Source organism: Mobula hypostoma, chromosome 7, assembly GCF_963921235.1.
Source record: "Mobula hypostoma chromosome 7, sMobHyp1.1, whole genome shotgun sequence".
NCBI classification, from domain to species: domain Eukaryota; kingdom Metazoa; phylum Chordata; class Chondrichthyes; order Myliobatiformes; family Myliobatidae; genus Mobula; species Mobula hypostoma.
In genome coordinates this window covers 141165360-141177359 of record NC_086103.1, presented here as the reverse complement: position 1 = coordinate 141177359, position 12000 = coordinate 141165360, and the positions used below count along the sequence as shown (strand labels likewise).

At 38.3% G+C, this 12000-nt stretch overlaps 2 protein-coding genes across 3 annotated transcripts in view; one reads left to right on the top strand and one right to left on the bottom strand.

The window, feature by feature from the left end:
* cenpj (centromere protein J) overlaps window positions 1–5530 on the top strand; it is a 64316-nt gene extending 58786 nt beyond the window's left edge. For both annotated transcript variants that reach the window (XM_063054155.1, XM_063054156.1), the window contains exons 16-18: window positions 2126–2210; window positions 3213–3333; window positions 5179–5530. In XM_063054155.1, coding sequence (XP_062910225.1) covers window positions 2126–2210; window positions 3213–3333; window positions 5179–5374 — 402 coding nt within the window. In that variant the 3' untranslated portion in view covers window positions 5375–5530. The remainder of the gene's footprint in view (window positions 1–2125; window positions 2211–3212; window positions 3334–5178) is intronic.
* Window positions 5531–7824: 2294 nt separating this feature from the next.
* Window positions 7825–12000, bottom strand: part of rnf17 (ring finger protein 17) — a 150598-nt gene continuing 146422 nt past the window's right edge. The window contains exons 33-34 of the mRNA XM_063054906.1: window positions 9616–9707; window positions 7825–8270 (exon numbers count right to left, since the gene is read on the bottom strand). Coding sequence (XP_062910976.1) covers window positions 8243–8270; window positions 9616–9707 — 120 coding nt within the window. The 3' untranslated portion in view covers window positions 7825–8242. The remainder of the gene's footprint in view (window positions 8271–9615; window positions 9708–12000) is intronic.

Genomic DNA, 12000 nt, shown 5'->3' with positions numbered 1-12000 from the left:
GCCAACTACTTGGATGATGAAATTGGTGTTGTGGCCAAGTTTGTGAACAAAACAAAGATGGGTAGGGGCAGGTACAGTGGTATGGGAAAGTTTGGGCACCCCTGGTCAAAATTTCTGTTACTGCGAATAGCTGAGTGAGTAAAAGATGAACTGATTTCCAAAAGGCACAAAGTTAAGGATGACATATTTCTTTAATATTTTAAGCAAGAAAACTTGTTTATTTCCATCTTTTACAGTTTCAAAATAAAAAAGGAAAAGGGCTCGAAGCAAAAGTTTGGGCACCCTGCATGGTCAATACTTAGTAGCACCCCCTTTGGCAAGTATCACAGCTTGTAAATGCTTTCTGTAGCCAGCTAAGAGTCTTTCAATTCTTGTTTAGGGGATTTTCTCCCATTCTTCCTTGCAAAAGGCTTCTAGTTCTGTGGATTCTTGGGCTGTCTTGCATGCACTGCTCTTTTGAGGTCTATCCACAAATTCTCGATGATGTTTTAGGTCAGGGGACTGTGAGGACCATGGCAAAACCTTCAGCTTGCACCTCTTGAGGTAGTCCATTGTGGATTTTGAGATGTGTTTAGGTTCATTATCCTGTTGTAGAAGCCATCCTCTTTTCATCTTCGGCTTTTTTTTTACAGCGGTGTGATGTTTGCTTCCAGAATTTGCTGGTATTTAATTGAATTCATTCTTCCCTCCACCAGTAAATGTTCCCCGTGCCACTGGCTGCAACACAAGCCCAAAGCATGATCGATCCACCCTGTCTGTGCGTAACAGTTGGAGAGGGATCCTTTTCATGAAATTCTGCATCTTTAACTTTGTGCCTTTTGGAAATCGGTTCATTTTTTATTCGCTTAGGTATTCACAGTACTGTAACAGAAATTTTGACCGGGGTGCCCAAACTTTTGCATGCCACTGTAGATTTAGGGAATCAGAGGGGCTGCAGAAGTACTTGGATTAGAAGAATGGGCAAAGAGGTGGCAGATGGAATAGTGTTGGAAAGTGTATGGTCATGCACTTTGGTAGAAGGAATAAAGGTGTAGACTATTTTCTAAATGGGGAGAAAATACAAAATCAGGTGCAAAGAGATTTGGGAGACCTCGAGCAGATTTCCTAAAAGGTTATAGATCGTAGATTACTGAAGTTGCCTTCATTCAACTTGCTAAACATGTTATCTTTGGACTTGATTACTCCAGTATTCCTTTTGCTTTCTATGTTCCGTAAAATTTGCCAAGCAACGCAGGGTTTCCTTTGACCCACCTCTCAACCTTCACCTGCAATCATTCTCAACTACACTGACCCTGTTAAGCAACACCAGTTGTAAAATTTTCATCCTCTTCATTCTGACCCCTGGTTCTAATCTCATTGGAATTGGAGGATTGCAGATAAAAGGTTTAATGTTCAGTGTCTCCAGCATCCATATTTTAGTGGACACAGCTCAGCCAATCATGAAAACACACCTCCACTCTGCAGACTCTGTCTACACTAAGCCTATCCAAGATCTCACCTACTTCAGTTATACTCTTTTCTTCCTCTCTCCCATTGTCTAGAAGATACAAGTTTGAAAGCATACCACCAGCTTCAAAGATCGCTTTTACAAATGCTATCTTGCTGTTGTAAGACTGGATATTTCCCTGATACATTAAGATGCGCTCTTGACCTCAATCTCTTGTTATGACTGCACATTACTGTCTATGCCCTGCATTTTCTCTGTGTTGTAACTCTAAATTCTGTACTGTTATTGTTTTATCTTGTACTTCCTCAATGCACTGCTGTAATGAATTGATCTGTACGGATGACATGCAAGATTTTCATTCATACTTCAGTATGTGACAGAAATAAATCAATTTACTTATTTAGTTATTACTTAATTGGTGACTTTGCCTCCCTCAACTGCTAAGGCACTGTCTTCTAGGACTTGTCCCCAAGACGTCTTCCCCTTTCTACCTTTTGAGACATTGCTCAAAGATAGGTTTTGTATAACAACTCTACTGTAATAGGGGAAGAATTTTGGTAGTTATTCAGTCCTTGTTTGAGATATTAATCCTATTTAAATGGGTCTTAAAATTATGTTTTAATCATCCACCAAATATTTTTCAGCTTTTCCATAACCTTAATATATTTTTAAAAACAGATATACTATTATGCAGATGCCCAGACAACACACACAACTTACCCTGATGGTCTTGAAGTTTTGCAGTTCCCAAATAATCAACTAGGTGAGTGACACTGACTGCTTAGATTTTAAGCAAGATGTACTTTAAAGCAGGGGTACCAACATTTTTTTATGCCATGGACCAATACCATTAAGCAAGTAGTGTGTGGACAGCAGGTTGAGAACCATCGCTCTAATGGAAGCAGAGTCTGAAGCAGACCAGTACAAAGGTGGAAAAGGTAGTCAATGATGGCATGGATGTTCAAACAAAAACTTAGCTGTTAAGACCACCAATTTCCGAGAACAAAGGTATTTTTACTTGCACATTTAATATGCCACTCTCTAGTCCAAAACATGCCCTTCAACTTTGTTTTATAATTAAAAATTATTTTTGTAGTATTGAAATTAGACATTACTGTATGCAACTTGTTTGAAATGTTTAGTTGTCCATGAAGCATCTTACAATGCTCCTGTTGAGGTCAATACAAGTACTGATATAAACACAATTTGGGAAAAAAGACCAGAGTATGATTCATTCTTTGATACATCATATCATTTTTTTTCCTGAGGGGTAATGTACTCTGCAGTGCTCATTTCTTTAGCAAACATCAGAAGAAACTATATTCTCTTTGCTTATCTTGGGAAATAATTGAATTTTTGCAGTTACTACTGAAATTGGTAACTTAGCAGTACCCCTGTCCCAACTATTTTGTGCTCTAACCATTTGACACATATTTGCATGATTTACAATTTGTATTTTATGGACAACATTTTGTGTAGTTGAGGGATTTTAGTTTCCACTTCTAGCAATAATTTAGATGGAATTTCAGTCAGTTGAAAAATGGGTGGTGAATGAAGAATTGAAAGCAAGACATTGAGTACAGTTTAGATAGATATAGTACAGGTTGAGTATTATAATGAAATGTGAAAGAGCAGAGTTCCTGGGGATTAGAAAGTCAACAATGAAATATTTATTGTAAATTATTGTAGTCAAATTATTTCAATGAATTAATTGGAATTCTAAAGCATTTTACAGATATTGACATGTGTATATTAATAATTTTAGAGAAACATTATCCAGATGGCAGAAAGGAAATCACCTTTCCAGACCAGACCATTAAATACTTGTTTGCAGATGGTCACGAGGAGAATGTGTTTCCTGATGGAACAATAATACGCATGCAGCTGTAAGTAAACTACCTTAAGTAATCTGCATCAATTTCAGCGATTCATCTAAATAACGAGTTAGTTTTTTTAAAACATTGTAATCTATGTGACAGCACTTCCTGGGTTACCAGTAATGAACATTCATTAAAAAATTTTCTTCCTAGCTTTTGATTATTCTTGCACAATTTAATAGGTTATTACCAAGGATGCATACACTAACAACATTAACAGGTGTAAACACAGATAAATATCACCACCTCTTCTAAATAGTATTGAAAATTTTAATATTCATCTGGATGTCAGCAACTCCCAGGATGGATAAGTAAACTGGTACAAATTTTAAAATGTGAAATCACCTGATTTCCACTGAGCAGAAGGCTAATAATTCCTTGTGAATATAAGCAGTTTATTCTCTCCCCTGCCTTTCCCCAAAGAATAATAAATCTTCAGTGAGTTGTACAAATTTGGCAATTTACTGAATATCTAATTCTACTCTGACTATAAATGAAGTATCTGGCTTCAAGCTGTACTTGAAGACACAAAGACTAAAATATAGTAGAACTGTTAATCTGGCACATTTGGGATATTGGTGGTGCTGGATTAGCAGATTTTCTGAACTATTTGATGTTATTTTCTCCTGAATGCATTCTTCACTTTGTTGTAACAAATTTCCAGCATAGTCTGGTTAGCAATAGTCAGCATGGCTTTGTGGGGGGCAGGCTGTTCCTCAGGAGCCATATTGGATTCTTTTGAGGAAGTGACAAACCAAATTGAAGGTAGAGCAATGGATATGTTTATATTTATTTTAGTCAGGCATTTCCTAAGGTTTATCATTCGGAAGGCATGGGATCCAGGGGAAGGTCAGGTGTGAAGGCAGAATACAGGGTTAACATAGCACATTTAGCAGTGTGAAACAACATGGGGATCCCTTTAAGTTGCTGTGCAAATCCTATAGAAGGGTCTTGTTCCAAAATATCAACTGTTTATTCATTTCTATAGATGCTGTCCGCCCTGCCACATTCCTCCCAACATTTTGTGTAAGATGCACAAGCTGATAAGGTGGTTAGTAAGGCATATGGTGTGTTCACTTTCATTAGTTGGGGGATTGAGTTCAAGATCTGCAAGGTTGTGTAGCTCTATTTAACTTTGGTTAAGCTACTCCTAGAGTACTGAGAGTTCGCATCCACTTATCATATGAAGGATGTGGTGGAGATTTGCCAGGATGCTGTCTACATTTGAAGGTATGTCGTGAGGAAAGGTTGAGCAAGCTAGGATTTTTCTCTTTAGAGTGAAGGATAAGATGCGACTTGATGGACATGTACAAGATGATAAGAGGCATTGGTTGTGGACAGGCAGCTACTTTTTCCCCAGAGTGGAAATGGCTAATACTAGGAACATAACTTTAAGGTGTTTGACATCTTTCTTCCCACCCCCATCATACTTTCCTCCAGAGGTAATTTTTTTAAAATATCGTGGTAGGTGCATGGAATGTGCTGCCAGGCGTGATGGTAGGACATTTCAGAGACTTGGATAGGCACATAGATGAAAAGAAATGGAGGGGGAATTGAAGGATTAGATTGATCTTAGTGTAGCTTAGAAAGTCAACAACTTCTATACTTGCTCTTCTGTTTAGTGTTTTATAGTATTCCAGTGATCAAAGTGCTATCTTTTGAGTGAGGTATAATAGCTCAAGAACACAATTTTCCTCTATCCTAGTGCCTATCAATCAATTCCAAGCCAAATTTTGGTCATTTGCTGGAGATAGTTTACCATATTTTTGTGCATGTGCTATGGTGAGTGTTTGTTTGAAAATTAAGCACATAAGTAAACGTTATTTTAAAACCAAGATTTTCCCTCTTGTGCAGTGATGGTACCAAGATAATTGAATTTAATAATGGACAAAGGGAAATACACACACCAAGCTACAAAAGACGCGAGTATCCTGATGGAACTGTTAAAACAGTACATCTAAATGGACAGCAAGAAACAAAGTACAGCTCTGGAAGAGTAAGAATAAAAGATAAGGAAGGCAATGTAATCATGGACAGTAAACCCCACTGATTAAGTATTGTTTTAAATGTAGTCAACACTTAAAATTACAATCAGTTATCGTAAAGAATTTGACTGCTAGTATTTTTCTTGTAAATACTTCTATGAAAATGTCAACCATGAGCTTGGTGTTTAAATGTTTATAAAATGGATTTATTGAATTATTTATGTATGTTACTTAAGGTAAAACATTAAATGATAAAATGAACCAAATATTTAGAGTCTGCAGTAATCCTGATTTGAAGAGCATTCAGTGTCTACTAAGGCACAATTTTACACTAACAACTTTTAAAAAGCTATGGTCTTTTAATTTTAATACCAGAACAAAAAATGTGCATTCAAAATGCACAGAATTGCATTTATCATTTCTAACAATTTTGTGTTGACACATTTTCCAGTTGTTGCATCCTGCTTAGTGCTCATAGCGTGTGTGTGATAGATGACAAACAACTATCAGACAATCTAATTCAACAATCTAGCTGATGTGGTAAACTGGATCAGCAAATTAGTGGCTGACACCAAGACTGAGAGCAAGGAAGGCTATTAAAGCTTGCAGTGGGGTTTAAACCAGCTGGAAAAATGGCAGGGGAATTTAATGCAGACAGTTGAGAAATTTTACACTTTGGAAAGACAAACCAGGGTGTAACTTGTACAGTAGGGCCCTGAGGAGTATGGAACAGAGGGATCTGAGAATACAGATCCATAATTCCCTGAAAGTGGTATCACAATTAGATAGGGTTGTAAAGTGAATTTTGGACAAACTGGCCTTCATAAATCAAAGTATTGTTGAAGTTGAATTTAAGAAATTGGTGAGGCCTGATTTGGAGTTTTGTATGCAGTTCCAGTCACCTATCTACAGGAAAGATGTAAGATTAAAAGAGAGCAGAGAAAATTTACAAGGATCATGCCAGGACTTGAGGACCTGAGTTATAGGGAAAGGTTGAATAGGTTAGGACTGTATTCTCAAGAGTGCAAGAGATTGAGAGGTATAGATAGAGTAAATACAAGCAGAAGAGGAAAAAGCCTCCTTGGATTTAGCCTGAGGTTGGGTGAGACTAGAACTCGAGGTCATGGACTAAGGGTGAAATGTTTGAGGAATATGAAGAGGAAACTTCACTCAGGGTGGTGAGAGGATGGAAAGAGTTGTTAGAAGAAGTAGTAATATGGGTTTGATTTTTGACATTTAAGAGATGTTTGGATAAATGGGGGGGTACAACAGGCTCTGCTGCAGGTTGATGGGGCTAGGCAGAATGACAGTTCAGACTAGATGGGCCAAAGGGACTGTGCTGTAGTACTCTACGAAGCCACATATAGCTTATTTTTCCTCTCTAGAAAAAACAATTCACAACTATGCATAGCTTAAGTCATGTTGTAGCTTTGATGCATTGTAATTTAACTGGGATTATCACAAGGATTAACATTCAACAATAATCAGTGAGGCACAGAGAGAATCTGAATTTTACTGTATTTATTGGTTAAGTTCACAAGCATATGGAATTACACAATTGAGTACCCATGTGCAGAGCCACTTGGTTTCCCTGACCCTCCATGAACATTCAGAGAAAAGGTAATACCCAAGAAAGGGAGTTTACACTGGCCCGGTGTACTTGATGCCGATGTAATCTCCACATTTCTGACAATAGGGTCTTCTACTTCTGCAATTGCTGGTCTGCAAAATTATCGCTGCCTGTGCTCCCAAAATCCTCCTTTCCCATTCTTTTCCTTATTAGATCAATCTAGTTCATAAGGTTACCTGACTGATCCATGTCAGCTTCTCACTGGAAGTTGCTCAAGGCTTTATGGGTCTTTCCTCTAACCTTGTGCCCAAGGTAACTTTTGTTCTGCCCAAGTCAGACTGGTTCAAAACAGTCCAACCAAACCCTGGCCCCATGACCAGATCACAGACTGTTCCTCTACAAGTCTGCTATTTTACATAATAAACAATTTATGAGAATGGTCTCAGATTTAGCAGATCATTAGCAGAAACTGTGTCCACATTCAATTGCTCTGATTAAGCTAGAACTGAGCAGGAATAAATACACGATACAATACACAAACTGGCCACCTCCATCCTGCAATCACACGGCAATATCAAAGACTTTAGACTTGTCTTTTTCCACCATCCTTGCCTCATTCCTGTTCACTGATATGTAGAGTGTAGTTCTGGCCAATAGGATGATTCTGAATCACACACACTAGCCTCTTGGTTTGGTAGACAAGTTCCAATAGTAATTACCTCAACTCTGGAATTTTTTGTTGGCTGAACAGCTTCCACTTTTTTCTTGCCAGATGTTTAAATCTGTGCCAGTGCAATACCAAGACCTTTTGCCCTATCAGCTGAGTGCAAGTTGTTTATATTATATTCTGAAAGGCTCCTCTGTATTTTAATGGCTAATAGCTGTCAATCAACTTGTTTTTTTTTCAACTTCTGTATCCACCTTATTAAAAATATTTAACAGTGTTTTGGGACATACCCAAAGGTCTGATTTAGAAACAAATTCAGCATGAAAGATAAAATACTGTTATAATCCTTCAGGAAACAAAATTTTATTGGAAAGATACACTTCCGTCAAAACTGATAGAAACACAAAAATTTACAACTGAAAGCTTTCAGCAATATTTTGATAATTTTGTAGTAGTATTCTAAGCAAAATGTTATCAATGTAACACTTGCCAATCATAAACAAAAGGCAAATTTAGTCAATCTACCATGAATAATTTGCAGATTTAGATAAGTTTCAACACTTAAAGGAACATATAGACATACTCAGCAACATTTCAGAAGTTTGATATCAATTTAGCTTCAACCAAAAAGAGTTTACAATTAACAAAGTTATCAAAAAAATAGAACAGTCAAACTGCAGGTTGTTGACAGTAGTTTCAAATCTGTTCAGTATCGTGTTGGTACCTGTTACATAGAGATTCACTGTAAATTTTCCCCTCAAAGTTGCAAACATACTACAGTCATATTTATGAAGAAACATTTCGGAATTGTTTCTTATATACAGTTCTCTAATACATTTTGCAAAAGTATAGAATTATGTAAATTTAGATCTCAGTGACAAGTTTTTCTGTCTGGCCGCCAGTGACTAGTGGTGTTCCACAAGGGTCAATATTGGGACCGCTTCTTTTCACATTATATGTCAATAATTTGGATAATAATAATTGCTCTGTGGTCAAGTTTTTGAACAATATGAAGATAGGTGGAGGAGTCGATCATGTTGATGAAGCAGGGAGTCTAAAGGAAGAATTAGATCAGGAGAAAAGGCAAAGATGTGGCAGATGGAAAATAGTGTAGGGAAGTGTACAGTTATGCATTTTGGTAAAAGGAATAAAGGGGTAGACTATTTTCCAAACGGGGAGAAAATTCAAAAATCAGAGTGCAGATGGACTTGGGAGTCCTTGTGCAGGATTCCCTAAAGATTAAGTTGCAGCTTGAATCAGTGGTAAGGAAGGCAATTGCAATGTTAGCATTCGTTTCAAGAGGACTACAATAGAAACACAAGGATCAGATGCTGAGACTTTATAAAGCATTGATCAGACCACAGTTGGGGTATTGTGAGCAGTTATGGGCCCCTTAATCTAAAAAGATATGCAGGCATTGGAGCAGGTCCAGAGGAGGTTCACAAGAATGATTCTGGGAATGAAAAGGTTAATTAGCTGGTGAAGAGGAGGGAAGAAATCTCACAAACCTATCCAATATTGAAAGACCCAGACTGGATGTGGAGAGGATGTTTCCTATAGTGGGTATTTCTAGCACCACATGGCACAGCCCCAGAATAGAGGGACGTCCATTTAGAATAAAGATGAGAAGGAATTTCTTTAGCCAGAGGATGGTGTATCTGTGGGATTCACTGACATGGACTACTGTGGAAGCCAAGTCATTGAGTATACTCAAAGCAGATTTTGACAGGTAGTCAAGGCATCAAAATTTGTGTGGAGAAGGCATGAGGATGTGGTTTAGAGGGATAATGAATCAGCCAAGATCGAATGGCAGAGCAGAACTGATTAGCTGAGTAGTCTAATTCTGTTCCTATGTCTTATGGTCTTATTTATTTTCTGGAACACTGGGAAAGAGTATTTAGATTGAACATACTGACAAGGGTTTTTATCTTTACTCAACTAAATTCATGGCTCAGTAAAAGGGCCCAAGTTTCATTATGGCACCATGATGAAATTAACTTAAACAAGGGACTGAGATGGAGATGAACTACCATAATATTCAATAATCTTAACAGAAAACTAAGTCTTACATATCTAAGTCTGCCAAACCCCTTTCCAGAAGAGAAAGATGAATCAAAGATCCTTCTTCATACAAGAATACTGAGACTTCTGGATGTAAACTCTGAAGAATATTTTAAATGTCAAGAATTAGTTACTGAAGAAAATAAAACAATTTAGCTTAAACAATGTTAAAATGCTACTGCAGTTTTATTCACATTATGAATAAAATTGTAAATCATTTACACTGTAAAGAACTAGAGACACTAAATACATTAGGTTAAATGAGGCACGTTTTCTCTATTTTGGGAATTTTTCATGCATCTGAATTTCCAATGTAGATCTTTTTGAACACAGTTTCATTTGTCTACTATCTTTTATATTGTGAAATACCAGGGGATGTGTTGTTTGGTCAACGACATCTCTGAATGGTTGCAGAACATTCATGAGGGGGAGGGTGAACAGCTAAAAGTTGTTGTACACATTGGTCTAAACATAGTTAGAACAAGGGAATGAGGCCCTGCAGAATGAGTATAGGGAGTTAGATTACTTCCAATGTTATATGCTAGCAATGTCAGAAATACAAAAACAGGCCAGATGAATCTGCCTGAGAAGCAGGTGCAGGAGTAGGGATTAAAGTTCTTGGACCATTGGTATTGAGCAACCTGTACGAGGGACGGGTTGCACTTCATCAGAGACTCCATCCATAACTTTGCAGGGAAATTTACTTGTGCTACATGGGAGGGTTTCAGCAGCAGCAAGTCGTCGGATAAAAGCAATAGCAGAAAGAGCATGTTTACTCATCAAGAGAGCCAGAAGCACAGTAAAAAGGAGGGAAAGGAATACTTATTGAAACTGCAAAACAGGTGAACTAGGAGCATGGATTGACTGGGATGTTAATGCCACAACAAAAACACAGCTGAGAAAAGGGATCAATATTCCAGGATACCAATGCTACAGATGTGACAACACTACAGATAAGCGAGGAGGAGTGTTGCCTTTTTCCCATGAGAGGGTAGAACAGTAGTACTTAGAGATAATGTTTGTGGGGGATTGTCCAGTAGGCCAAATGGGTGAAACTTAGAAACAAGGGCAGGGTTACTCTAGTGGGTGTATAATATTATAATATAGACCCACTATAGTAACCCTGCCCAACCACCGGGCCGCGAGCTGATACGGGGCCACAAAGCATATGCTACTGGCCGTGAGGAAACCATATGATTTGGTGATATGAAACGATATGAATCAGCTGCACCTTTCCTCATTCCATCACGCACCGTTGAACTCGAACACCCCCACCCCGATGGACGGTCCGCAAGAATATTGTTAATATTAAACCTGTCCGCGGTGCAAAAAAGGTTGGGGACCCCTGGTCTATATTATAGACCTTCCCCAATAGTCGGGAGGAACTATAGGAGTAGTGTGTAGAAAATTGCTGATAGTTGTAAGAATAATAGGGTTGTTTTAGTGGGAGACTAATTTTCCCTGGGCCACCTACAGTGTTAAGGACACAGATGGTACAATTTGCGATATGTGTCCAGGAAAGTTTTCCAAGTCTATATGTAAAAGGCCCTACCCAAAAGTGTGCAATAATGGACCTATTAGGGATAAAGCAGGGCAATTAACTTAAGTAGCAGCTAGGGAGCACTCTATTAGTCTTAGGTTAGCGATGGTAAAGGGTTGGATACGTCCACAGGTTTGGCTCCTAAACTGGATCTAGGCTAACCCTGGGGGAGTTGAGCAGGAGGTCAAATTGGGCAAGTCTAGTTGACAGGAAAGGAACAAGTGGACTGCAGGATCCTTTTAAGAGTGTTCCTGTTTGGGTGAAAGATAAACCTGACAAATTTAGGGAACCTGATGAGAGATAGAGACTCTGATCAAGAAAAGAAACATATATCGAATTTGGGGATGTGTGGATCCCTTGATGAAGATATAAAACAATTAAAACACACTTATGAGGAAAATCAGGAGGTCAAAGAGTGGATATGAGGTGGATCTATCAGATAAGGTCAAGGAGGATCCCAAAAGGTTCAATAGCTAAAAAATAAATTCTGCAGATGCTGGAAATCCAGAGTAATACACAAGTAGGGTAGCACCGGGCTGAGACCCTTCATCAGGAATCAATAGCTATATTAAGAGTAAAAACATTATGGTTGGGTCCACTCTCTCCAGAGTCACTTTAAATATACAGGGTCCCCCACCCAAGTCCTGAGCAACAGGAGACGGGTACCACTTGGGCACACAGAATTTGAACAGGAAGATGAGGGGTCACAAGGCTACGTACATGGAAATAGTGCTTGACAGATCTTTGAGATTTTTTGAATAGCTGACCAAAAGAGTAGGCAAGTGGGTGCTGTCTATTTGGACTTCAGCAAGGTCTTTGACAAGGTCCCACAAGAAAGCAGCTCTGAAAGGTC